Raw genomic sequence first — 23,908 nt, 5'->3', positions numbered from 1 at the left:
AAAATGGTAATAGGGACATACATATCGCTAATTACCTTAAACGTGACTGTATTAAATGCTCCAACCAAAAGACACAGGCTCACTGAATAGATACAAAAACAAGACCCATATATATACTGTCTACAAGAGACCCACTTCAGACCTAGGGACACATACAGACTGAAAGGGAGGGGATGAAAAAGGATATTCCATGCAAATGGAAATCAAAAGAAAGCTGGAGTAGCAATACTCCTATCAGATAAAATAGACTTTAAAATAAAGAATGTTACAAGAGACAAGGAAGGACATAATGATCAAGGGATCAATCCAAGAAGAAGATATAACAATTACAAATATATATGCACCCAACATAGGAGTACCTCAATACATAAGGCAACTACTAACAGCTATAAAAGAGGAAATCGACAGTAACACAATAATAGTGGGGGACTTTAACACCTCACTTACACCAATGGACAGATCATCCAGACAGATAAGTAATAAGGAAACACAAGCTTTAAATGAGATAAGTAATAAGGAAACACAAGCTTTAAATGACACAATAGACCAGATAGATTTAATTGATATTTATAGGACATTCCATCCAAAAACAGCAGATTACACTTTCTTCTCAAGTGCGCTTGGAACATTCTCCAGGATAGATCACATCTTGGGTCACAAATCAAGCCTTGGTAAATTTAAGAAAATTGAAATCATATCGAGCATCTTTTCTGACCAGCGCTATGAGATTGCAGGATACAAAATTAATGCACAGAAATCTCTTGCATTCCTATACACTAATGATGAAAAATCTGAAAGAGAAATTAGGAAACACTCCCATTTACCATTGCAACAAAAAGAATAAAATATCTAGGAATAAACCTACCTAGAGAGACAAAAGACCTCTATGCAGAAAACTATAAGACACTGGTGAAAGCAATTAAAGATGATACAAACAGATGGAGAGATATACCATGTTCTTGGACTGGAAGAATCAATACTGTGAAAATGACTATACTACCCAAAGCAATCTACAGTTTCAATTCAATCCCTATGAAATTACCACTGGCATTTTTTACAGAACTAGAACAAAAAATCTTAAAATTTGTATGGAGACACAAAATACCCTGAATAGCCAAAGCAGTCTTGAGGGAAAAAAATGGAGTTGGAGGAATGAGACTCCCTGACTTCAGACTGTACTACAAAGCTACAGTAATCAAGACAGTATGGTACTGGCACAAAAACAGAAATATAGATCCATGGAACAGGATAGAAAGCCCAGAGATAAACCCACGCACCTATGGTCAACTAATCTATGACAAATGAGGCAAGGATATACAATGGGGAAAAGACAGTTTCTTCAATAAGTGGTGCTGGGAAAACTGGACAGCTACATGTAAAAGAATGAAATTAGAACACTCCCTAACACCATACACAAAAATAAACTCAAAATGGATTAGAGACCTAAATGTAAGACCGGACACCGTAAAACTCTTAGAGGAAAACATAGGAAGAACACTCTTTGACATCAAGATATTTTTGATCCGCCTCCTAGAGTAATGGAAATAAAAACAAAAATAAACAAATGGGACCTAATGAAACTTAAAAGCTTTTGCCAAGAAAAGGAAACTACAAACAAGACAAAAAGACAACCCTCAGAATGGGAGAAAGTATTTGCAAACGAATCAACGGACAAAGGATTAATCTCAAATATATAAACAGCTCATGCAGCTCAATATTAAAAAAAAAAAACAACCCAATCAAAAAATGGGCGGAAGGCCTAAATAGACATTTCTCCAAAGAAAACATACAGATAGCCAAGAGGCACATGAAAAGCTGCTCAACATCACTAATTATTAGAGAAATGCAAATCAAAACTACAATGAGGTATCACCTCACACCAGTTAGAATGGGCATCATCAGAAAATCTATAAACAACAAATGCTGGAGAGGGTGTGGAGGAAAGGGAACCCTCTTGCACTGCTGGTGGGAATGTAAATTGATACAGCCACTATGGAGAACATTATGGAGGTTCCTTAAAAAACTAAAAATAGAATTACCGTATGACCCAGCAATCCCACTACTGGGCATATACCCAGACAAAACCATCATTCAAAAAGACACATGCAGGGACTTCCCTGGTGGCTCAGTGGTTAAGAATCTGCCTGCCCATGCAGGGGACATGGGTTCAATCCCTGGTCCAGGAAGAGCCCACATGCCGCAGAGCAACTAAGCCCGTGCGCCACAACTACTGAGCCCACGTGCCACAACTACTGAAGCCTGTGCGCCTAGAGCCCATGCCCCGCAACAAGAGAAGCCACCCTAATGAGAAGGCTGTGCACTGCAACGAAGAGTAGCCTCCGCTCACTGCAACTAGAGAAAGCCCGCATGCAGCAAGGAGGACCCAACGCAGCCAAAAAATAAAATAAATAAATATTTTTTTTAAAAAAAGACACATGCACCCCAGTGTTCATTGCAGCACTATTTACAATAGCCAGGTCATGGAAGCAACCTAAATGCCCATCAACAGATAAATGGATAAAGAAGATGTGGTACATATATACAATGGAATACTCAGTCATAAAAAGGAACGAAATTGGGTCATTTGTAGAGACCTGGATGGATCTAGAGACTGTCATACAGAGTGAAGTAAGTCAGAAAGAGAAAAACAATTATCATATATTAACGCATATATGTGGAACCTAGAAGAATGGTACAGATGAACCAGTTTGCAGGGCAGAAACAGAGACACAGATGTAGAGAAAAAATGTATGGACACCAAGGGGGGAAAGTGGTGGGGGCATGGTGGTGGGATGAATTGGGAGATTGGGATTGACATACATTCACTAATATGTATAAAATAACTAATAAGAATGTGCTGTATAAAAAAATAAAATTCAAAAAAAAGTTCTATTATATGCATATCCCATAGCTTTTGCATCCATTCCTCTATTGATGGTATTTGGAGTAGCTATAGGTCTTTCACTTTTACAGAATGTTCTGCAGTGTACAATCTGATATCATTATATAATTGTATGAGTAGTTCTGAGGATAGATCCTTTAGAGGAGCTGCTGAAGCAAAGGATGTGAGCATTTCGCGTCTTGACAGGTGCCTCCAAATTGCCCTCTGAAAAGGTTGTACCTATTTACAAGCCCATCGGCTGTGTGTGAAAGTCTTCCCCCCCATTCTCTCCCCAACACTGGTTTTTAACCAATCTAATTTTTGTGATCTAAAAGATGAAATTTTGTATCTTAAATATTAATTAGCATTTCCCCAATCACTTTAGGAATTGATCATCTTTTCATTAGCCTTTAATATTTTTTTTCTCTTCTTCAAATCAACTTCCTATCACATGTTGTTGTTGTTGTTGTTGTTGTTTTTTGCGGTACGCGGGCCTCTCACTGTGTGGCCTCTCCCGTTGCGGAGCACAGGCTCCGGACGCGCAGGCTCAGCGGCCATGGCTCCTGGGCCCAGCCGCTCTGCGGCATGTGGGATCTTCCTGGACCGGGGCATGAAGCCCCGTCCCCTGCATCGGCAGGCGGACTCTCAACCACTGCGCCACCAGGGAAGCCCACATGTTGTTTTTAACTCTTAAAAAAGTATACCGAAAAGTGGACAAGTCGTAAATATACCACTTGATGGATTCTTATAAAGTGAAAACACCAGGTAACACGAGGTGACAAGAAAGCACGTGCCCCCGATCACTCCTTCCCAGAGGTAACCACTCTTCTGAATCCAACTCCATGGATTAGTGTTGCCTGTTTTAAACATTGTATAAGTGCAATCAGACAGTTTCTGTTATTTGTGCCTCACTTCTTTTATGCAGCATGATATTGTGAGATTTCGGTTTGTGGCTTGTAACGGTGGTTTTTTCCATTTTTGTTGCTGTGTAGAATCCCGCTGTATTCATAGACCACACATTATTTATCCATTCCACTATTGATGGACATTTAGGTTGTCCCATTGTCTCCTGGTTTTTGCTGTTACAAATAACATCAAACAATTTTCCAAAGCAATTGTATCAATTTACCTCAACAACGTGTGTGATTTCAAGTTTCTCCACCTGCTTGCCACTGCTTATCCTCTCAGGTTGAATTTTTTAAATTCATTTGAGACCATATTGAGATGGGAGAGAGGGAAGAAGGCAAGGTCATAGGGAGAATTGAGTTAAGATATTTCAACACTGTACCTATCTGGGAGTTTTCTGCAAGTCATTGCTACTTCAAGAGCTTCCTTTAAGTCTGACTCACAACTTAGAAGTGGGTGAGCTGGCTTGGGTTTGACAGCCTGGATAGCTCTTGCCCTAACCTCTAGCAACATCCAAAGGATTAAAATCAGGAAGGTGCCTTAACCTCCAATAACACCCAAAGGAATAAAATCAGAAAGGCAGCTCTCAGGTAGCTTGCAGAGAGAGATACATCATTACCAAAACCTTCTAGGTGAAGAAAGTACGCAATTAGATAAAGCAACAGCTTACGTAAAGTTCGAACATACAAATCCATTTGAGGGAGCAGATGTACTGTGTGCTTTTCTTGAATTACTCAAGCCGGGTGTCACTATTTACCAAGGGTAAAGCGTGAAATTGAAGCCAAGAGACACTAATGAATCGATTCCCTTGTTTTCATGGGGACGGGAAATTCTGCTTCACCTCTGTGTGGTGTGGTTAACAGACTTGGGATCGGTCAGAGCTTGGCTGGTAGCTGCCTGGCTCGCGTCTTCCCACAGTTTCGAAGCTCAGCTCGGTGTGCGCCGCCCTCCAGATTTCTCATTTCCGTGCCAGTGACGGTGTCTTTCATTCTCCTCGCAGGGACGAAGCTGAAATGGAATATTTGAAGATAGCTCAGGACCTGGAGATGTACGGTGTGAACTACTTTACAATCCGGGTGTGTAGAAGCCTCTGCGAGTTCCCTGTGTGTGGGTGGAGACTGAATGAGGGCAGACTGTTGAAACGGGTCCCTCCCCATCCCAGGGCGGTATTCAACAGTTCAGGGGAAGAGGAAGGGGAGGGTCTAAGAGCCTCATTTTCTATATTGGGACTTAAATTAGATCCTAGGTGATTACGTATCAGTGGAGCCCGTGAGGGCCTGGTCCTGTCTGGGCAGAAACCTGTCTGAATGCTCTGGTGTAACATTTGATTATCTCTGGCTCTGTGAGATCCGGGTCCACAGGGAACACCTGTAAATACTTTCTTCCCCCAGGACACAAGGAGAATAAAGCTGCTTTTACAGATTACTGATTTGTTTGGGTGGGGACTCTCCCTGGCAGGCTAATTGATTTTCTATGCAGACCATTAACAGTCCGCTGTCCTCTGGGAACCCGCTGCTCCTGCACCAGAGAAGCGTTTGTTTTCAGCCCCTGTCCGGCCTTTCAAGCATCTTTCTCCTGAGGCTCTGCTGCTGGTCGCAGCTCCTCCCAAAGGAGTTCATGCGATTTGCTGAAGTATTTCATTCCCGGTTCCAAACTGTAGATGAGTAGACAGTAAAACAGCCATCATTATAGTTAAGGCTTGCTTTCCTTTTCAAGGTTTCCATAAATTTTGTATTAAATTTAGGTAAATTGAAACACATGTAAAATATCCTAGGGATAGCTTTCTACTTTGTTTTCTAAATACGTATTTTTAATGGATCATTTGCATAAAATAAGGCACGCTGACAAATTATGTCATTTTTGTATAGTATACAAATGCCTAAAAGATTTTCCCTAATAACGCCAAAGGTTGTTTTCTAAAGTTTTATTAATTTGTATTTGCTAATTGTTTGGTTTCTTTAAGGTCAGACTCATTTGACACATTTCTGTGGTTTTGTCCATATGACTCCTCTTGCTCCACCACCTACATTCTAGAAAACTAGTATTTTATAACCTTACAAAACCAGCTTCTTATGAGGGAATATTTCTACAGCAGACTAAATTATACTATTTTGTGCGTGTGTGTCTTGTATTGCGCGATAGATGAGGCTAATGGATATTTTAGTGTCTTTGTGTTAAAGTTCCCGAAATTTCACCATCACCTAAGGAAGACGTGTGCTTAAAACAATTTGAAAGGGGCTGCTTGAGTCCCCACTTCTCTGTTTATTCTCTAGAACAGTTGGAGCCTCATGATAGGAGGCAGAGGGTGCAATCCATTTTTTTAAAAAACTTAAGGTAGAAACATAATGAAACGTCTTGTTTTCCAAAACGTACTATAGATTTTTAAAGCACAAAGGCTCACTTGTGTTAACACAGTGGTTTTAAGAGCCCTGCAGATGAGCAGACGACTCTCCCTCCTGGTTTGGTGATCACATCTGACTTCAGGTGTTAGCTCAAGTAAAAGATGTATCTCAGAGTGCTCACTCCTCCTCCTGACGCCTGCTGTTAGCCTTGTACTTCTCATCACAGTCCCGGCACCTTCTCGGTTTGCAGACCTTTTTTCCTGCCCTGGAGTCTTGGGTCCGTTTCCTTGTTGTCAGCAAGGGGTCAGGTGTGGGGAGATTCCCCCCACTGCCGTACGAGGACCAGACTGCAGCACAGGGCGATGGGCCTGCAGCCCGAAGAGGTGGCTTCCAGGTGCACACTGGTCAGTGATATGGGGGCCCAGGGCGCTTGCCCTATGGGTGCCCTGGCTGCTGGCCGGACTGCCATCAGAGTTACAGCCTGTGTACAGTCTATCAATTAAAGTTTTACACAGCTTTATTGGGGTACAATTTATATATAATTCATTTTGATGTATTTTTCCGATATTTTGTAGTAAAAAATTTCCAACATGCAGGGAAGTTGGAAGACTTTTACAGTGCATACCTATGTATACCCACAGCCTGGATTCTACAGTTAACACTTTATACTTGCTTTATCACATTGAAACTACATTTTAATGTAAAATAAGGCCATCTGATCCCAGCATTTAGAGTTTTCTTTCTGGTAGTACAATAACCTTTTCTTTTAATATAAGAGGTGTTTAATCCTACAAGTTTTTATTCTACATCTATGATAAGCCAGTTATTTAATTAGCGGTAACAGTGTTTCGATTACCTCTACTTTAGCCATCGAGCCAGTGACAGGAGCCCCCAGTGATCCTTCCGTGGGACACATGAGTAACAAGAATGGTATCATTTTGCCTCCACCTGCCCCAGTTCAGGAAGCTGGAGGCCCCCTGGGTTCTAAGACAACAGTGACTTCTGTTGGGACCTGTTGAAACTTGTCACATGTAACGGTCTATGCCAGGTTCTTCGGGAAGTTGAATAAAATCTTGAGCCTCAGCTGGAGGTGACAGTGGCTGTTCTTTGTCAAATCTACAGAATAAAAAGGGCACAGAGCTGCTGCTCGGAGTGGATGCTTTGGGGCTTCACATTTATGACCCTGAGAACAGGCTGACCCCCAAGATCTCCTTCCCGTGGAACGAAATCCGAAACATCTCGTACAGCGACAAGGAGGTAGGACCTGTCTGCACTGTAGATGCCCTGGCGGCCCAGCAGGTTTTTCCCCATCTCTCCTCCTTCTGGAGCAGCCCCAGCCAGACCGCTCCTTGTTAGCAGCAAGATCCTTTAATTCCCAGGCTTTGGGTTTTTGCTTGTTGATCTTTATAGTATTTACAGAACAGTACTGGCATCCTATTTTCAAACAGCATCACTAAACCCCTCTGCTGACTAATGAGAGGCTGGGAAGCTCAACTGTCAGGACTAAAACCCGGAGAACAGTAAACAAACCAGAAAGTAACCCTTTCTTATTACTTGGCTTTCTATTTCTGGTGAGAATTCTCTTTGTTTTTTTATTTTTAAATAAATTTATTTATTTTATTTATTTTTATTTTTGGCCGTGTGGGTCTTAGTTGCTGTGCGTGGGCTTTCTCTAGTTGCGGCGAGAGGGGGCTACTGTTGGTTGTGGTGCGCAGGCTTCTCATTGTGGTGGCTTCTCCTGTTGCGGAGCACGGACTCTAGGCACGCGGGCTTCAGTAGTTGTGGCACGTGGGCTCAGTAGTTGTGGCTTGCTGACTCCAGAGTGCAGGCTCAGTAGCTGTGGCACACGGGCTTAGTTGCTCTGCGGCATGTGGGATCTTCCCAGACCAGGGATCAAACCCGTGTCCCCTGTATTGGCAGGCAGATTCTTAACAACTGCGCCACCAGGGAAGCCCCTCTCTTTATATTTTAAATGCGGTGTATATTAAACCCTCTCTCTGTGTCTAGTGCTTGATTCATGCGGTGCAGAGATATGGGTATACACACACACACACACCTCTCCATAACATGTATATGAATGTATATGTATTTTATATATATATATATATATATATATATATATATATATAAAAATACATAATGTATACATATCAGCAGTGATATAAAGGATATCAGGCCAACTTGCTTACAAGAATTAAAGAAAAATTAAGTTTGAATAACTCAAATGAGCACTCTAACTTAGAATTCAAATATTACTACATAGGATTGTGACTTTTCCCTAATGCTGTAATCCTATATTTATTCATTCTTTGTTAATTTTTTAAATTAATTTTTATTGGAGTATAGTTGCTTTACAATGTTGTGTTAGTTTCTGCTGTACAGCAAAGTGAATCAGTTAAACATATACATATATCCACTCTTTTTTAGATTCTTTTCCCATATAGGTCATTACAGAGTATTGAGTAGAGTTCCCTGTGCTATACAGTAGGTTCTTATTAGTTATCTATTTTATATACAGTAGTGTGGATATGTCAGTCCCAATCTCCCAATTTATCCCCTCCCCCGCCCTTTCCCCTTTGGTAGCCACATTCATTGTTAAGTTTAAGAGTTTTTGAGCATCTCCTTTGTGTTAGGTTTTGTGGGAGAAACAAAGATGTAGAGAATGCAGTCTCAGCCCTCAGGGAAGTTATAGTCAAGTAGTGACTCAACTGCCGTGATACATAACCTCAGTGTGAGCGGCTGGTGACAGAGGTGGTGATGATATGGTGCTTTTCCACCTGCCAGCAGCTTTGCCCTGGCTCTGATTCAGTCTTCACAAGAACACTGCTGTGAGAGTAGGGGCTGTGTTCTGGTTGCTCTGTGTCACCTCAGGAAGCAGAGATGCAGAGGGATCAGGTGACCTGTGTCTGGTGAGAGGAATAGCAGAAGCCACATCCCCCGAGTTTCCAGAGAAGCACAGAGGACGGGCCCTGAGACTCTGCACCAGGCTGAGGAAGGCAGGCCCGGGCGTGGAGTGAGTAACAGAGACGGCCCACGTGGCTGCCTGCAGAGCCCCCACCCCGTGCAGGTTTCCTGCTTTCTCTTTCCTCGTGTAGCAACTAGAGGAAAGGAGCACCAGGCCCCTGGTTGCCAGTATGTGGTTGAGATCCACTCGGCCATGCTTGATGAGACAGATTGAGCTTCTTAATTTAAAACATTTTGGCTTCTCAGATTTTTGTAAGTAATCCAGGAGATGAGCATTTAGGTATTTCTTTTTTAAAGCACTTAAACTGAAAGTTCTACGTGACTTAAAGCAGTAGGTGTGCTGGTAGTTTTTCATCTCCTAATTTCATAAAGTCTATTTACTGCACATCCACAACTTCGCGTGCTAAAGGCTCCCAAAACACTCATCCTTCACGGAAGCCAAGCAGTGAAGTCTCCCCTAGTGCGATGGCTCGACACAGTAAACTAATATTCCCTCTCCCGGGGCAAGGCGCCCCCGAGTTCCGTCAGGTCAGTAACTCGCACAGTGCAAGGGCCCCAAGCTGGCTTGACATGATGAGAAGTAGTCTTGGTCATTATATACAACAACCATGCTGTCACAACAGAAGTGCTGGTTTATTTTAAGTGAGCCATTGATTCTGTGTGCATGCCCCGGCATGGCACCGAGCCTGTGGTTTCCCCACTCCTTGAGGTTTCCCACTGACAGCTCTGGGCTTTGATAGCAGGGCCAAAAATAAGCTCACTAAATTCATAAATAGCAGCCTACACAAGAGCAATACTGCTTCTAAGTTCACTTGACCAAAAGCGAAACAAAGGACCGTTTTTCTGTCCTCTGTGTGCTAACCCCTTGTTGGACAATATAGCATGTGAAAGAAATACCCAAGAATAGATCTTCCTAAACGACTTCATCTGCTTAGCAAGTCTTTCTTGGGAGTGGATATTCATGTTTAAAGTGCATCTCTGTCTATGACATAAATCACAGCAAGATCCTTTCTGACCCACCTCCTAGAGAAATGGAAATAAAAACAAAAATAAACAAATGGGACCTAATGAAACTTAAAAGCTTTTGCACAGCAAAGGAAAACGTAAGACGAAAAGACAACCCTCAGAATGGGAGAAAATATTTGCAAATGAAGCAACTGACAAAGGATTTAATCTCCAAAATTTACAAGCAGCTCAATATCAAAAAAACAAACAACCCAATCCAAAAATGGGCAGAAGACCTAAATAGACATTTCTCCAAAGAAGATATACAGATTGCCAACAAACACATGAAAGGATGCTCAACATCACTAGTCATTAGAGAAATGCAAATCAAAACTACAATGAGGTATTACCTCACACCAGTTAGAATGGTCATCATCAAAAAGTCTACAAACAATAAATGCTGGAGAGGGCGTGGAGAAAAGGGAACCCTCTTGCACTGTTGGTGGGAATGTAAATTAATACAGCCACTATGAAGAACAGTATGGAGGTTCCTTAAAAAACTAAAAATAGAACTACCATACGACCCAGCAATCCCACTACTGGGCATATACTCTGAGAAAACCATAATTCAAAAAGAGTCATGTACCAAAATGTTCATTGCAGCTGTATTTACAATAGCCAGGACATAGAAACAACCTAAGTGTCCATCGACAGATGAATGGATAAAGAAGATGTGGCACATATATACAATGGAATATTGCTCAGCCATAAAAAGAAACGAAATTGAGTTATTTGTAGTGTGGTGGATGGACCTAGAGTCTGTCATACAGAGTGAAGTAAGTCAGAAAGAGAAAAACAAATACCGTATGCTAACACATATATATGGAATCTAAAAAAGAAAAAAAAAAGGTTCTGAAGAACCTAGGGGCAGGACAGGAATAAAGATGCAGACGTAAAGAATGGACTTGAGGACACGGGGAGGGGGAAGGGTAAGCTGGGACGAAGTGAGAGAGTGGCATGGACATATATACACTACCAAATGTAAAATAGATAGCTAGTGGGAAGCAGCCGCATAGCACAGGGAGATCAGCTCGGTGCTTTGTGACCACCTAGAGGGGTGGGAGGGAGGGAGACGCAAGAGGGAGGAGATATGGGGATATATGTATATGTATAGCTGATTCACTTTGTTATACAGCAGAAACTAACACACCATTGTAAAGCAATTATACTCCAATAAAGATGTTAAAAATTAAAAAATAAAAAAAAGAAATAAAGTGCATCTTTGAAATCTAGGATGTGTCCGGTCTCATCAGGAATGAATGAGAACAACAGTTGCCGTTTTTTCTTTATATTCGACCCTGCCTGGTAGTCTGGCCCTGGGTTCTCCTACTAAGCTACCCACCCTCCCACCCGCCCATCCATAGCATTCCTCTTTCTCTCCCCTTTGATTTTTGTAGTATTTTCCTTTTCTATTGCAGTCCATTCTTTGTCACTCTTTAACCGTATTCTTTCTATTAACAGTTTTCTTCAAACCATCCCCATGTTTGGAAATCTGGGGTGACACCCTGTATGCTGTCACATCAAATCTAAGCCCTTCTGACTGCCCATCCCCAGCCCACCTCACCAGCCCCGACTCCTGCCTTCTTCCCAGTCTAAACCCATGGTTTTATCTTAGTCATCAAAGAGTTAATAATGACACACACACACACACACACACACACACACGCGCGCGCGTGCGCGTGTGCACTAACACTGCTCATTTCCCCATCTCTGCCTTATTCCTATTGCTTGCCCTGTCCAGAATGCCCCTCCATCCTACCTTTTAGCTTCTCTGTCATACTCTTTGTCTAAGACCAGCTTATGTCCATACTACCCTGAGGATTTGTGACTTGTGCCACCCAATGAGGCACTAACACGTGATGTAATCTCTTGAGTAGTTGACTCTTGTTGGTCTAGTTCCAGCCAGGTGGTGAGCCTCCTGTAGGCAGGGCCGCCTCTGCGGCGGCCCTCCCAGTGTTGGCCTCAAAGTTGGGCCTGTCAAGGGTTTGTATTTCAGATTTCCAAGCCTAAGATGGTGCCGAGAACCCAGCTTCCAGGATCCTGAACTTCCTGGGCACCATGAAGCCAGGACAAGGCATGGCCTCGTGCTGGAACTTTGCTAGGGGGGTTGCTGCTTTTGTGGAATTTCCCAGTTGGTGGCAATGTTCTAGGCTATCAGACTGAAACTGTTTTCTGCTTTTTCCTTTCAGTTTACTATTAAGCCATTGGATAAGAAAATTGATGTCTTCAAATTTAACTCCTCAAAGCTTCGTGTTAATAAGCTGGTAAGTTGAGATTCTGGTTTTTGTTACAGACTGTAGTTTTTCTGTGAAATTGAAAGCCGTTTTTGAACCAGTATCAGAGTGACATGTTGTGAGGTGTAGAATGATAACTCACTTGGTACGTGCTTCTCTGATCAGCCTTGAAAGATTTCTCTTTAGCGTAACCTAAAGAGTCAAACGTACATTTTGTGATGAGGAATTTCTAAAAGTTATTTTTATTGAAGTACTTTATACATATGAAAGAATATGTATAATGTATACATGGGGTATAAAGAACAACAGAAATAAACAGCTACCTACCCACCACCAAGCTTTAAGAAACAGCACACTCCCAACACTGTGGAACCGCCCTTGCATTAGCACCCTGCTGTCCCCCCTCTCCCCAAAGGTGACCACCATTCTCAGCTGTGTGCTTAATATCCCCCTGCTTTTCATCAGAACTTTAGTTCGTATACGGCAAGTTATGTATGTTTTTGAAATTTATGTATGTGCTATCAACTGTGTTCTTCTGTCACATGCCTTTTTTACACATTATTTTTTGAGATTTATCTACGTTGATGCTCAAAGATATGGTCCTTTCATTTCACTGCTGTATAGTATTCCATTATATATTCTGTTAAAATATATATATATATTTTTTTTTCTCCGTTCTCCTGTTAATGGACAATTAAGTGCTTTCTGCATCTTGTATCTGCCCACTGGTGCGCATGGGCAGTTGCTTCCGTGGAGTCTAGAGAGTGTCTTCACATAGCCCTGCATGTGGTATATGTCCAAATTCAAGGTTATGTCATGTTGTTTTCCAAAGAAGGTGAATTAATGTACAGATCCAACAACCCTGGGTGAGACTTCCTTTTGCCTTATATCCTATATCCTCAGCAATTGTGTTATTAGCCTTTAAAAATTTTTGCCAATCTTGTGCATTTAAAATGGTATCTTCAGTGTCATATTAATTTGCATCTTTACTAATGAGGTTGAATATCTTTTTGTATATTTATTGGCCAGTCTCATTGTCTCTTTTGTCAAACTTGTTTCTTGTCTTTTGGCTGTTTTTCTTTTGGGTTGTTTGTTTTCTTTATTGGTTATCTCTTCTTCCACTTTGTGTCTTATTTTTCCTCTTGCTTTTTATGTCTCAACAAATTTTAATGTAGATAAACGTATACATCTTTTCCTTAACTATTTGCGCTTTTTGTGTCTTGCTTGACATCTTTCCTTATCCTGTGACCATCAAGATATTCTTCTATGTTCTCTTCTAAGAATTTCCATGGCTTGATCTTTGCACTTAAGGCATTAATTCCTCTGGAGTCGAGTTCTGCATGTGGTGGAGGTGGGGGAATCCAACTTACTTTTTTCCCACGAATGACTTGTCGTCCCAGCCCTGCCTGTTGAACAAGCTTAGCCGTCATCTTCCCTGGTCTGCGGAGCCATGCCCTGACTCCGCAGAGTGAGGGGCATCAGAAGACAAGCTAAATGGCACCCCTTCCTCTCTTCACTGTGATTGTCTCCAGAGCTGAGGCCTGGAGGCCACAGGGAGGACGTTGGTGTTTCCCTCCATACCTTCTCTCAGGTTCCCCACAAGAGCCCTTGGACCAAGATGCTGTAGCTGCTGTGCTGTCTCAGTGGAGTCAACGTGTGGGTATAACATTTCTCCTGCTTTCATTGCACAGATTCTCCAGCTGTGTATCGGGAACCACGACCTGTTTATGAGGAGGAGGAAGGCTGATTCTTTGGAAGTTCAGCAGATGAAAGCTCAGGCCAGGGAGGAGAAGGCCAGAAAGCAGGTGAGCAGGTGAACTGCCATTGTCTCCTGGTGGTGGTCTCGGCCGGGAGGTAAGGAGTGGTCATGGGCTCACAGGAGTCCTTTGAGCACGGATCTGCCTACTCTTATTTTATTCCTGTTGGGTCTTTTTGGCTGATGAATAAATGATGGTGGGATGTCAGCTCTGGAAATGAGGAATAAACTCTAACAGCATATCTCAAAGACACATCCCTAGTTATTTCTGCAGTGAATTGAGTGAAGTGTGATTAATGCACGTTGTGGGCAGAGATAGCCAAGCCCACATGTATCCACCCACCTATCCACCCATCCACCCATCCATCCATCCATCCATCCATCGTCCATGCAGCTAAGCTTTCATTCTTTCTGCCTGCCTGTCTCCTGTGCCCAGACTTCTCCTTTTCTAATTAGATGGTGATGGAATGTAGGGCAGCATCTCTGCGCCCACTGCTGGAATTAGACTCCGGCCGCGCTTCCCCACTGCAGGTCAGCCCAGGCGGCACATCGCCCACAGCGAGAGGTGCCAGGAGCACGTTATCAGCAGTCTGGACGATCTGCATCATTGTTTTCTACTCTTAGACCTTTTTGACTCACCGCAATCCGCACAGCTAATCTGAGCCCCGCTGCTGAGAAATATCAATCATGGCTTTGGATGAACTACTAGACAGAGTAGCAGCAGCTGCAATTGGCTGCCCTTAGGACTTGCAGGCTTGGAGGGGTAATAATTAGTCTGTGTGCAGCTCTCTAATTTGGGTCCTCCGACGAAGCTGGCTCCCGGCCCTGAGGTTTAGAATGAAATGCCCAGTGTGATCCATTGTGCTCTCGGCTCCGTCTCTGTGCTCTCGGCTCCGTCTCTTTGCTCTCTGAGATGGCAGGCCACAGATGTACTCTTCGGGATGCTTTGGGGTGGGGTGGGGGGCAGTGGAATGGATTTTGCTGGACAAAGAAATGCTCCTGGGCCAGCACAGGGTCATAGTGGCAACTTCAAGAAGAGCCCTCTCTGACCTCTTTGTCAGCAGAGGAAGGCTTAGAAGTGAGAGATCTGATCACGGCAAGGAGTGTGTAAGCCTCCAGGCTGGCAGAGAGTAGCTTGAACACACCCCTGGACCTGCACTGCCTGTAGGATGGCAGATGCACGTTCCTGGCATCTGGCAACCACAGGTCAGGGGCTCCATGGCCCAGCAGTACAGACATTGACCTTGGAGCCAGATGTGAAACTTAGTATGTGACCCTAGTGATTGACTTACCTTCCAGATCTCGGTTTTCTTATCTGTCAAGTGGAGCTAAGTATCTCTCTTCTGTGTCTCAGATCAGAGGACACACTGTACCTGAAGGTCTTTGTGAGCTGAAACCGCTTTGCAAACAGGAGGTCCCTTATGATTGGGGTGGAGGTCTCAGGGAGGGTGCAATGCTGAGAGCAGAAGGGGGTTGTAGACTTTTTTCAAGTGGAGGATAATGGGGATCTAGTCATCCACCTAATGGGAATTGTAATATGATGGAAATTAGCGAACAAATCGGCCAAGCTTTTCATTGACCTGCAAGAGGAAAACTGGAGAAAAATTTACTGTATTTTATTGCTTGTCTTTGCATTATTCCTTTGAGGCCCAATGCGTTTTTTTGACTTACTATTTAGAAAAAGCAGCAATCTTAAAAATCTTGTGTTTGGGAGAAGATTGAAGCAAGAAGTAAGTAATTAAATGTGCTTTAATTATTTAAGGAAGAAAATAGTGCAGTGGTCACTTCTGGCTCCTGCTTTCTGAACTCAGCTAGAGCCCTAGGATCACAGAGAATAGCACTTGTCCTCTGCTTGTTCCCCTTATTAAGCTCGGCATGTGGCCCAATTAATACAGTGACCCGGAAGGCAAGGGAGGCAGCAGCAGCTTAGTGCTGGTGCCGTAAGGATCAGGGCCGCGTCCTCACTCCTCCCCCCACCCCGTGCTCCCTCCTGTCACAGGCCTGGCTCAGGAGTTGCTTTCGCTTGAGGCTGTGGGGGTCTGTGCCTGGCTGCCACCGCCTCCTGCTGTGAAATACGATGTGTGAGCTATTGATGCATCACACAGATGATTCCATCTTCTCCGAGGGTCAGAGGCAAGAGTGGAGCTACTGTTGATGAGATTAGAGGTGTGGGATGGGTCCGTGTGGATAAGAAGTGGCATGGTGGCTCACGGTGGTGGAGAGGGACACGTGGTCTATCTCTGGAGCTGCCCCTTGGGGAGAAGGAGCCTGCATTGTGTCCTGTCAGCTGCAGGGCAGAGCCACTGGGGTCTCAGGCACGTTGGCCAGGTAGCTGTTTCCGTACCCAGCGTGTACGGATGCACCCGTACATCCAGGTGGAGACTGGCTCCGTGTTCTGCTGTTTGTTCATTTACAACTAGATGATTTTTCAAGGAGCACGGCTTTCCACTCTAGAGCTGGTTTAGAAGGATGGAGGGTGGTGGACAAGGAGAACGACACTGGTACCTAAAGTCCAGGGAAGAAAAGGGTCCCCAGAGGGGAGACCCTGGGCACTGGCTGTCCTCAGATCTGTGGCACAGCAGGTCATGGGCCCTGTGACCAGCGGCCGCTCATTCCCCCTAGATGGAGAGGCAGCGCCTCGCTCGAGAGAAGCAGATGAGGGAGGAGGCTGAACGCACGAGGGACGAACTGGAGAGGAGGCTGCTGCAGATGAAGGAAGAGGCGACGATGGCCAACGAAGCCCTGGTGACTTCCAAGGGGCTGGGTCCTGGGAGGCTACTCGGACTCCCTCTGGTTCTGGAGTTAGGCCCCCAAGGACCACAGATGAGGCACATTTGCTTTGACATTTTGGCTTAAAATTATTGTCTTCCTCTCCGCCTGTGTTTCCAGGAGCAGATTTAGATTGAGTTCAACCTCCAAGTGCAGGCAGACTCCACTCACTGTGGGTCACCTTTCCCGCAGGGTGTCTCAGCCTTGGCCTGCCCCACCTCGGGGCCAGGTCATCCCCTGGTGGGGGCCATCCTGTGTGTTGAGGGCTGGTTGGCCGTGTCCCTGGCCTCTGCCCACTAGATTCCCCTATTTGTGACAATCAAAAATGTCTCTAGACATTGTGATGCGTCCCCAGAGGGCACAGTCTCCCGTGCTTTTGAAGCACTTATTTAAAGAGAAAGGACAGAGTTAAGTTGGGTTTCTCCCTCATAAAGTGTAGCCTCAGCTCAAGTGGTCCCCATGGAGGGACCCTGAAGGGCCTTCTGAGAAGTTGAAGGGTGTGGCTTGGGGACACTCAGTGGCAGGGCCCCAAGGAGTCCAAGACCTTGGTCCTTGCTGACCTGAGTGTCTGAGGCCTGATCGGGGCGGGATGACAGGCACAGGACTCCTGTTCCCGCTGAGCACGCTCTTTTCTCCAGATGCGGTCCGAGGAGACAGCCGACCTGTTGGCCGAAAAGGCCCAAATCACTGAGGAGGAGGCAAAGCTCCTGGCACAGAAGGCGGCAGAGGCCGAACAGGAGATGCAGCGCATCAAGGCCACGGCCATCCGGACGGAGGAAGAGAAGCGCCTTATGGAGCAGAAGGTGCTGGAGGCCGAAGTGCTGGCGCTGAAGATGGCTGAGGAGTCCGAGAGGAGGTCAGCATGGGGGCGGGGAGGCCCTGCGCTGGGGCAGAGCCTGCGGGCAGCTGCTGACCCGTCTCCCGGGCAGGGGCAGAGGCTCCTTGCCGCACAGGCCGGTGGGGCTGGAGCTGGACGGGCGCAGGAACCTAGTTCTCCTGTCTAGTGGACTCTGGTCGGGCTGTGCCTTTGCGATGAGCCCCCGTCTCTGTGATGCTCGTGTTTGCAGGAAAACCATCGAGCTTGTCCACAGGCTGCTGTTAGCTGAGGAGACATGAGGAGGCTCTTCTGACATTTACAGAATGTGCTTCTTCTTTTCCCTTTTGGTTTGAGGGGTGTGTGGGGAGACAGCAGCTATTCACCTTTAACGCTTCCCTGAAGATGGGAGGGGAGGGCAGGGTGCCCTGGCTCACAACCAGGTCGAAGGATGGGACTGTAGTCTGTGCTTTTCAAAGACAATTGGAGGCTCTGGGCTGTGCTGGTTCCGCAGCCGTCAGACAGCCCTGGCTCATTCCTCGCGGCACTCGGTCTGTGGGTTTAGAACACCTGAATTTGGCTTTTCACTGCCAGGGTGCAGTCGCTACAGTTTCCTCTCCATTCTTTGCGTGTCATTCTGGGAATACGGTTCCACGTTTCCTGCCCTGCCCCAGGCTCCTTTCTTTCCATGTGCGGTCACTTCCCCGTGAATGATGTGTGTTGGGCTGGGTCCCCTGGGTCCAGTGTCCTGACGAGGCACGAGGCCCTCAGCGACGTACTTATCTTCCTGCCCGAGGAGGTTGTTTCACTTGGGGGTCGTGAAGAATCAGTTCTTTCACATCCTGCCCTTTGTGATCCAGTATGACACCTTTGCCCAGCCCACTCTCACCCAGAAAGAAGCAGAGGAAGCTTCTAGCCCCTCCCCCGATTTCCCTCCCCCTCCCCCAGTTGCAAAGGTTCATCCTTGACTCTTCTGGCCACCTGCTTCACTGCTCTCCCAGTTTTGATTTAAACTGGAAATCAATTGAAATGAACAATACCTGGGAATGTTGTTCCTGCTTCGGAAGTTCCGATTTCATGTAAATCCTCCCCCACCCCCCAACCCCCGTGCTTGTTTGCCTGGTCTGGTGCCACCCTCAGGGTTAATCCAGCTCCCTCCTCTCCAGGGGTCAAGGGGGAAGAGGGGTCTCTTTCCTCCTCCTGTCATCTTCTGTGGAGCTGAGGGCCCCTTCTCTCCTTGCAGGGCCAAGGAGGCAGATCAGCTAAAGCAGGACCTGCAGGAAGCCCGCGAGGCAGAGCGAAGAGCCAAGCAGAAGCTCCTGGAAATCACCACCAAGCCCACATACCCGGTGAGCCTGGGGCTGCCAGCCGCGCTGCTTCTCACCTCGTAGTGGTCCCTTCCCTCCCAGCCCTCCAGTTCCCCTGGTGGGGCCTTCAGGGCGACTGTTAAGCAAACGCATGGTGGAGCGAATGGTGCAGAATGTTCTAGGGCTTTGAAAGAGAGATGGGACGTAGGGAGGTGACTTGGTTTAAGCAAAGTAACAGAGGTGGGAAGCAAAGTGGTCCAAGGGGTAATAAATGATACCATTGATGATCTTATAGGGCAGATGGTGGGAGAAGTAGATTGGGGCCGTATTTTAGATGACCCTCTGATCTGGGAGGAGAAAGTCCTCAAAACAAATCTAACTGCCTCACTCTCTGCTTCAGGGGTGGGCACGCTGGGTCCAGAGCCTTTGTGGCCTCTGGAGGGGTGGGTGGTTGACGCAGCAGTGCCCTCGGTTCTTGTGGAACCGAACCTCCTAATCAGATTTCTCCTTCGTAGCCTATGAACCCACTCCCAGCCCCACTGCCTCCTGACATACCAAGCTTCAACTTCATTGGTGACAGCCTGTCTTTCGACTTCAAGGATACTGACATGAAGCGGCTTTCCATGGAGATAGAGAAAGAAAAGTACGGAGCCCCCTCCCCTCCCCTGTGCCCCGCGTGGGCAGCCTGGCACTAACTCCTACAAAGGTTTGTTCTGTCCTCACCCACTGGGAGAGGAATTTCCTAATTGGAAATGAAGGGCGACAGACCAGCATTCATCTTCCAGGATAAAAATGACACTTGATTGGTGATCCGGAGTTTGTAGTGACTCCAGAGCTCACCTGAAGTCTAGGACTGGCTGTCAGAGGTCTCCAAGCCAGTCAGACCGCTGTTCACGTGGTGGTCCATGGTGGTCGTGTTCTAACCTGGTGATGCGACACGTTTCCTAGTTGTGTTCTCTGGCGGCTGAGCTCTGTGGCGGGTCCCATGTCTAGAACAAGGGCGAGAGAGAAGAAACTCCAGCTCAAGGCTGAGGAGGGCTAACGGCTGGGGCTACAGTCATCTTGAGCAGCCCTGCTGCGGGATCCGCACTTTGAGCCCAGCGTGCCCTGAGCTGTCTTCCTCCTTCACTTTATGGTCAGGGGACGTGGCTCTGAGATGGAAGGGAGCCCCACTGCAGAGGGCACCTAACCGAGGTCCCCTAATCAGGGCCGTCGGTAAATCGGCCATCTGTGCCATGGCTGGGCAGGGAAATGTCACAGTAGCTGCCAGGCACGAGGTGCCTGGGTGACAGGGTCCTTTATCTTTTATCTCATTTCGTTCCCACCAACTGACTTCAAAGGTAGGTTTAGTGTTCCCATTTATAAATGAGAACCCAGATTTAGAGCATTTAAGGAGCTCACCCAATACCCCACAGCTGATGAGGGACAGATCCGGGGTTCAGCGCTTCGTCCGTCTGACTTTGCGGCCCATGTGCTTTCATCTTGTCTGGTGTCCTCAGGTAACCCTCTCCGTGTCCAGCACGGGCAGCCACAGGCCGAGCAGTAAGGCTCTCTGGGCTCATGTCCTGAGGATAGAGGGACCCAGCGTCTCTGTCTGTGGCACCCGCAGCCCCTCCACCCGTGGTGGAGTTCCCTCTGCCCTTCACTGTTTTCTAGGCGTGCTCAGCAGTACACGGTTGTGTGACTGTTTCCTAGGCGTGCTCAGCAGTACGTGGTTGTGTGACTGTTTCCTAGGCGTGCTCAGCAGTACGTGGTTGTGTGACTGTTTTCTAGGCGTGCTCAGCAGTATGTGGTTGTGTGACTGTTTCCTAGGCGTGCTCAGCAGTACACGGTTGTGTGACTGTTTCCTAGGCGTGCTCAGCAGTACGTGGTTGTGTGACTGTTTCCTAGGCGTGCTCAGCAGTACACGGTTGTGTGACTGTTTCCTAGGCGTGCTCAGCAGTACGTGGTTGTGTGACTGTTTTCTAGGCGTGCTCAGCAGTATGTGGTTATGTGACTGTTTCCTAGGCGTGCTCAGCAGTACACGGTTGTGTGACTGTTTCCTAGGCGTGCTCAGCAGTACGTGGTTGTGTGACTGTTTCCTAGGCGTGCTCAGCAGTATGTGGTTGTGTGACTGTTTCCTAGGCGTGCTCAGCAGTACGTGGTTGTGTGACTGTTTTCTAGGCGTGCTCAGCAGTATGTGGTTGTGTGACTGTTTCCTAGGCGTGCTCAGCAGTACACGGTTGTGTGACTGTTTTCTAGGCGTGCTCAGCAGTACACGGTTGTGTGACTGTTTTCTAGGCGTGCTCAGCAGTACGTGGTTGTGTGACTGTTTTCTAGGCGTGCTCAGCATTACACGGTTGTGTGATGACTGTTTTCTAGGCGTGCTCAGCAGTACACGGTTGTGTGACTGTTTTCTAGGCGTGCTCAGCAGTACACGGTTGTGTGACTGTTTTCTAGGCGTGCTCAGCAGTACACGGTTGTGTGACTGTTTTCTAGGCGTGCTCAGCAGTACGTGGTTGTGTGACTGTTTTCTAGGCGTGCTCAGCAGTACACGGTTGTGTGACTGTTTTCTAGGCGTGCTCAGCAGTACACGGTTGTGTGACTGTTTTCTAGGCGTGCTCAGCAGTACACGGTTGTGTGACTGTTTTCTAGGCGTGCTCAGCAGTACGTGGTTGTGTGACTGTTTTCTAGGCGTGCTCAGCAGTACGTGGTTGTGTGGCTGTTTTCTAGGCGTGCTCAGCAGTACACGGTTGTGTGACTGTTTTCTAGGCGTGCTCAGCAGTACACGGTTGTGTGACTGTTTTCTAGGCGTGCTCAGCAGTACGTGGTTGTGTGACTGTTTTCTAGGCGTGCTCAGCAGTACACGGTTGTGTGATCAGGGTGAGGCTGCTTACTGCTTTTTCACAGTTCATGTTTTCTTACTCATTACCTGTGCGCACCAGGCACCACCCGTGCGTGGGAATCACTGCAGAAGGTCCCTTGTGTCTGTGCTGCCCAGTTTGCCTGGCTGTGCCCGTGTAGCTGGACACCCTGAGGATGGCTTCCTTCATAGATAACCATGTGTGCTTGCAGGTGGTGGTGGGCATCTTTCTATTCCTGGTGTTTGCTGAGTGAGCTTCTGTCATCTTTAGGAGATTATGTCCCAAAACAAGTAGGGATGTGGCCATGGCCTATCAGAAGAGGTCACTAGAATGGAATTACTTCTCCGAGAAGGGCTGAGACAAGATTGTTTTGGATGCCAGGAGGCTTGTTTCTTGTGTTGTTTTCTGTGTAGAACTAAAAACTATCTGTTATCCATTACAACTGGTATGAGAGTTTACTGAGGCTTTCCTACACTTTCCTACACTTTAATCCCGACCACAGCCCTGTGATCGTTATCCCTATCTTATGGATGAGGAAACAGATGCAGAGCAGTTTAGTGACTGGCCCAAGCTCCCATGGCCCGCGAGTGGCCAAGCAGAGATGTGAACCCCAGGCTCAGACCCTGGGTCCCAGGCCAAGCAGCGTGTGGGTCTGGAGCCTCTCGGCCACGGTGCGCCTCACTGTTTGCCAGACCCCATGATACTCTGTCCTCTCTCTGGCAGAGTGGAGTATATGGAGAAGAGCAAGCACCTGCAGGAGCAGCTCAACGAACTCAAGACAGAGATCGAGGCCTTGAAACTCAAAGAGAGGGAGACGGCCTTAGATATTCTGCACAACGAGAACTCTGATCAGGGCGGCACCAGCAGCAAACACAATACCATTAAAAAGGTACCGAGTCTCTTGTCTTTTGCTGATTAGGGCAGTTGTTAATGAAATGTGAGGTTGGCATCTGGTTTCCTCAGTAGCCGAGTCATTAGACTGTTGTCATTTTTTATATGTACCTAGTTGAGGAAATTTTTTGACTCACGCCAGAAAGGGAATTTAATCTGCCAGTGTCTGTGAATCCATTGACTCGGTGGAAGGGGAGCTTGTGTTAAAAGCTCTGATGAAATGAATCACAGTTACAGGACAGGTTTTGATCCATCATTTAGCAGTAAAGCAATTCTGTCTTTTAAGCCGAGGGGAGTTCTGCCCAGGGAGCTGCCTTACTTAATGAGAAAGCAAAATGAAAGGGAGGCTGTTGAGAATGGCCTCTCCCTCTCGTCTTTTTGCGTTTTTAAGTGGCAAGGACTGTAAAATTCTGTTCTTGATTTAGAAACCAAATTCTGAATTTTTAACTTTTTTCAGACTTGAAAGGGAGTATCTAGAAGAACCTTAATGTTTTAAGAGATGAGACTTCATTTATGTTGCTAACAGTTTCATGTCTTTCTCCACGGATATTTTGAGCTTTCAGCATTTTGGAGGAAGTTAAATTCCATACTAACTATCAGCCCAAGAGTGTACATCTCTTACGCTGGGCAAAGCGGAAAGGTCCTCTCCTGCCAGGTGATGTCAGCTCCTGTCTCTTCCCCCAGGACCAGGCTAACACCCGTAAAATGGGGGTCAGTAAGACAAGGCTCTTCATTGAGTTTAGATGGTGATAGTTAGATGTGTTTCACTTTGTACGCTTTAGCGTAGTCTTTAAATTGATCTCCCAGTTTGAGAACTGTCTGTTTTCAAGAGATCTGTATCTACCTGCCATCGTTGAGGGGTACAGTCGGGAGCCCTGAATCCTCCCTCTTGACTCCGGTTAGTATTGGCACCGAGTAGAGAATTCCTTTTAATAGCGTGACCTGGAGGGAGAGACCTTTCCACAATCCACGTTCTTCTTTCCTCCAGCTTCTGTAACTTACCGGGTTTCCCTTCCAAACCAAATTCTGAAACAGTTAGCAAAGGGGAGCTGGAGCGAGGCCTCAGCCAGTGAGCAGAGAGAAAGAAGGATGACTGGGCCAGTGAGCCAGTTGGGCCTCACAGGAGCTGCCTCGGACCCCTCCCTGACCCACTCCTCCCCCGGGCGCCGGGCACAGGCTCATCTTTGCCACTGCTT

General features: G+C 46.4%; 1 protein-coding gene across 4 annotated transcripts in view; it reads left to right on the top strand.

Annotated features, from left to right (window-relative positions):
- The window catches only part of NF2 (NF2, moesin-ezrin-radixin like (MERLIN) tumor suppressor), a gene marked incomplete at its 3' end in the record, with an annotated part of 79,347 nt that overhangs the window by 41,974 nt on the left and 13,465 nt on the right, over positions 1-23,908 (top strand). For 3 of the 4 annotated variants that reach the window (XM_079942811.1, XM_079942812.1, XM_079942813.1), the window contains exons 7-15: positions 4,788-4,863; positions 7,252-7,386; positions 12,288-12,362; positions 14,024-14,137; positions 16,711-16,833; positions 17,496-17,713; positions 18,915-19,020; positions 19,494-19,621; positions 22,545-22,710. In XM_079942811.1, the coding sequence (XP_079798937.1) occupies positions 4,788-4,863; positions 7,252-7,386; positions 12,288-12,362; positions 14,024-14,137; positions 16,711-16,833; positions 17,496-17,713; positions 18,915-19,020; positions 19,494-19,621; positions 22,545-22,710 (1,141 nt within the window). The remainder of the gene's footprint in view (positions 1-4,787; positions 4,864-7,251; positions 7,387-12,287; positions 12,363-14,023; positions 14,138-16,710; positions 16,834-17,495; positions 17,714-18,914; positions 19,021-19,493; positions 19,622-22,544; positions 22,711-23,908) is intronic. The other variant, XM_079942814.1, reaches the window with a different exon arrangement.

This window comes from Stenella coeruleoalba (assembly GCF_951394435.1).
Source record: "Stenella coeruleoalba genome assembly, chromosome: 14".
NCBI classification, from domain to species: Eukaryota; Metazoa; Chordata; class Mammalia; order Artiodactyla; family Delphinidae; genus Stenella; species Stenella coeruleoalba.
Note: the sequence above shows the minus strand (reverse complement) of the source record. Positions and strands in the feature narration are given on the sequence as shown.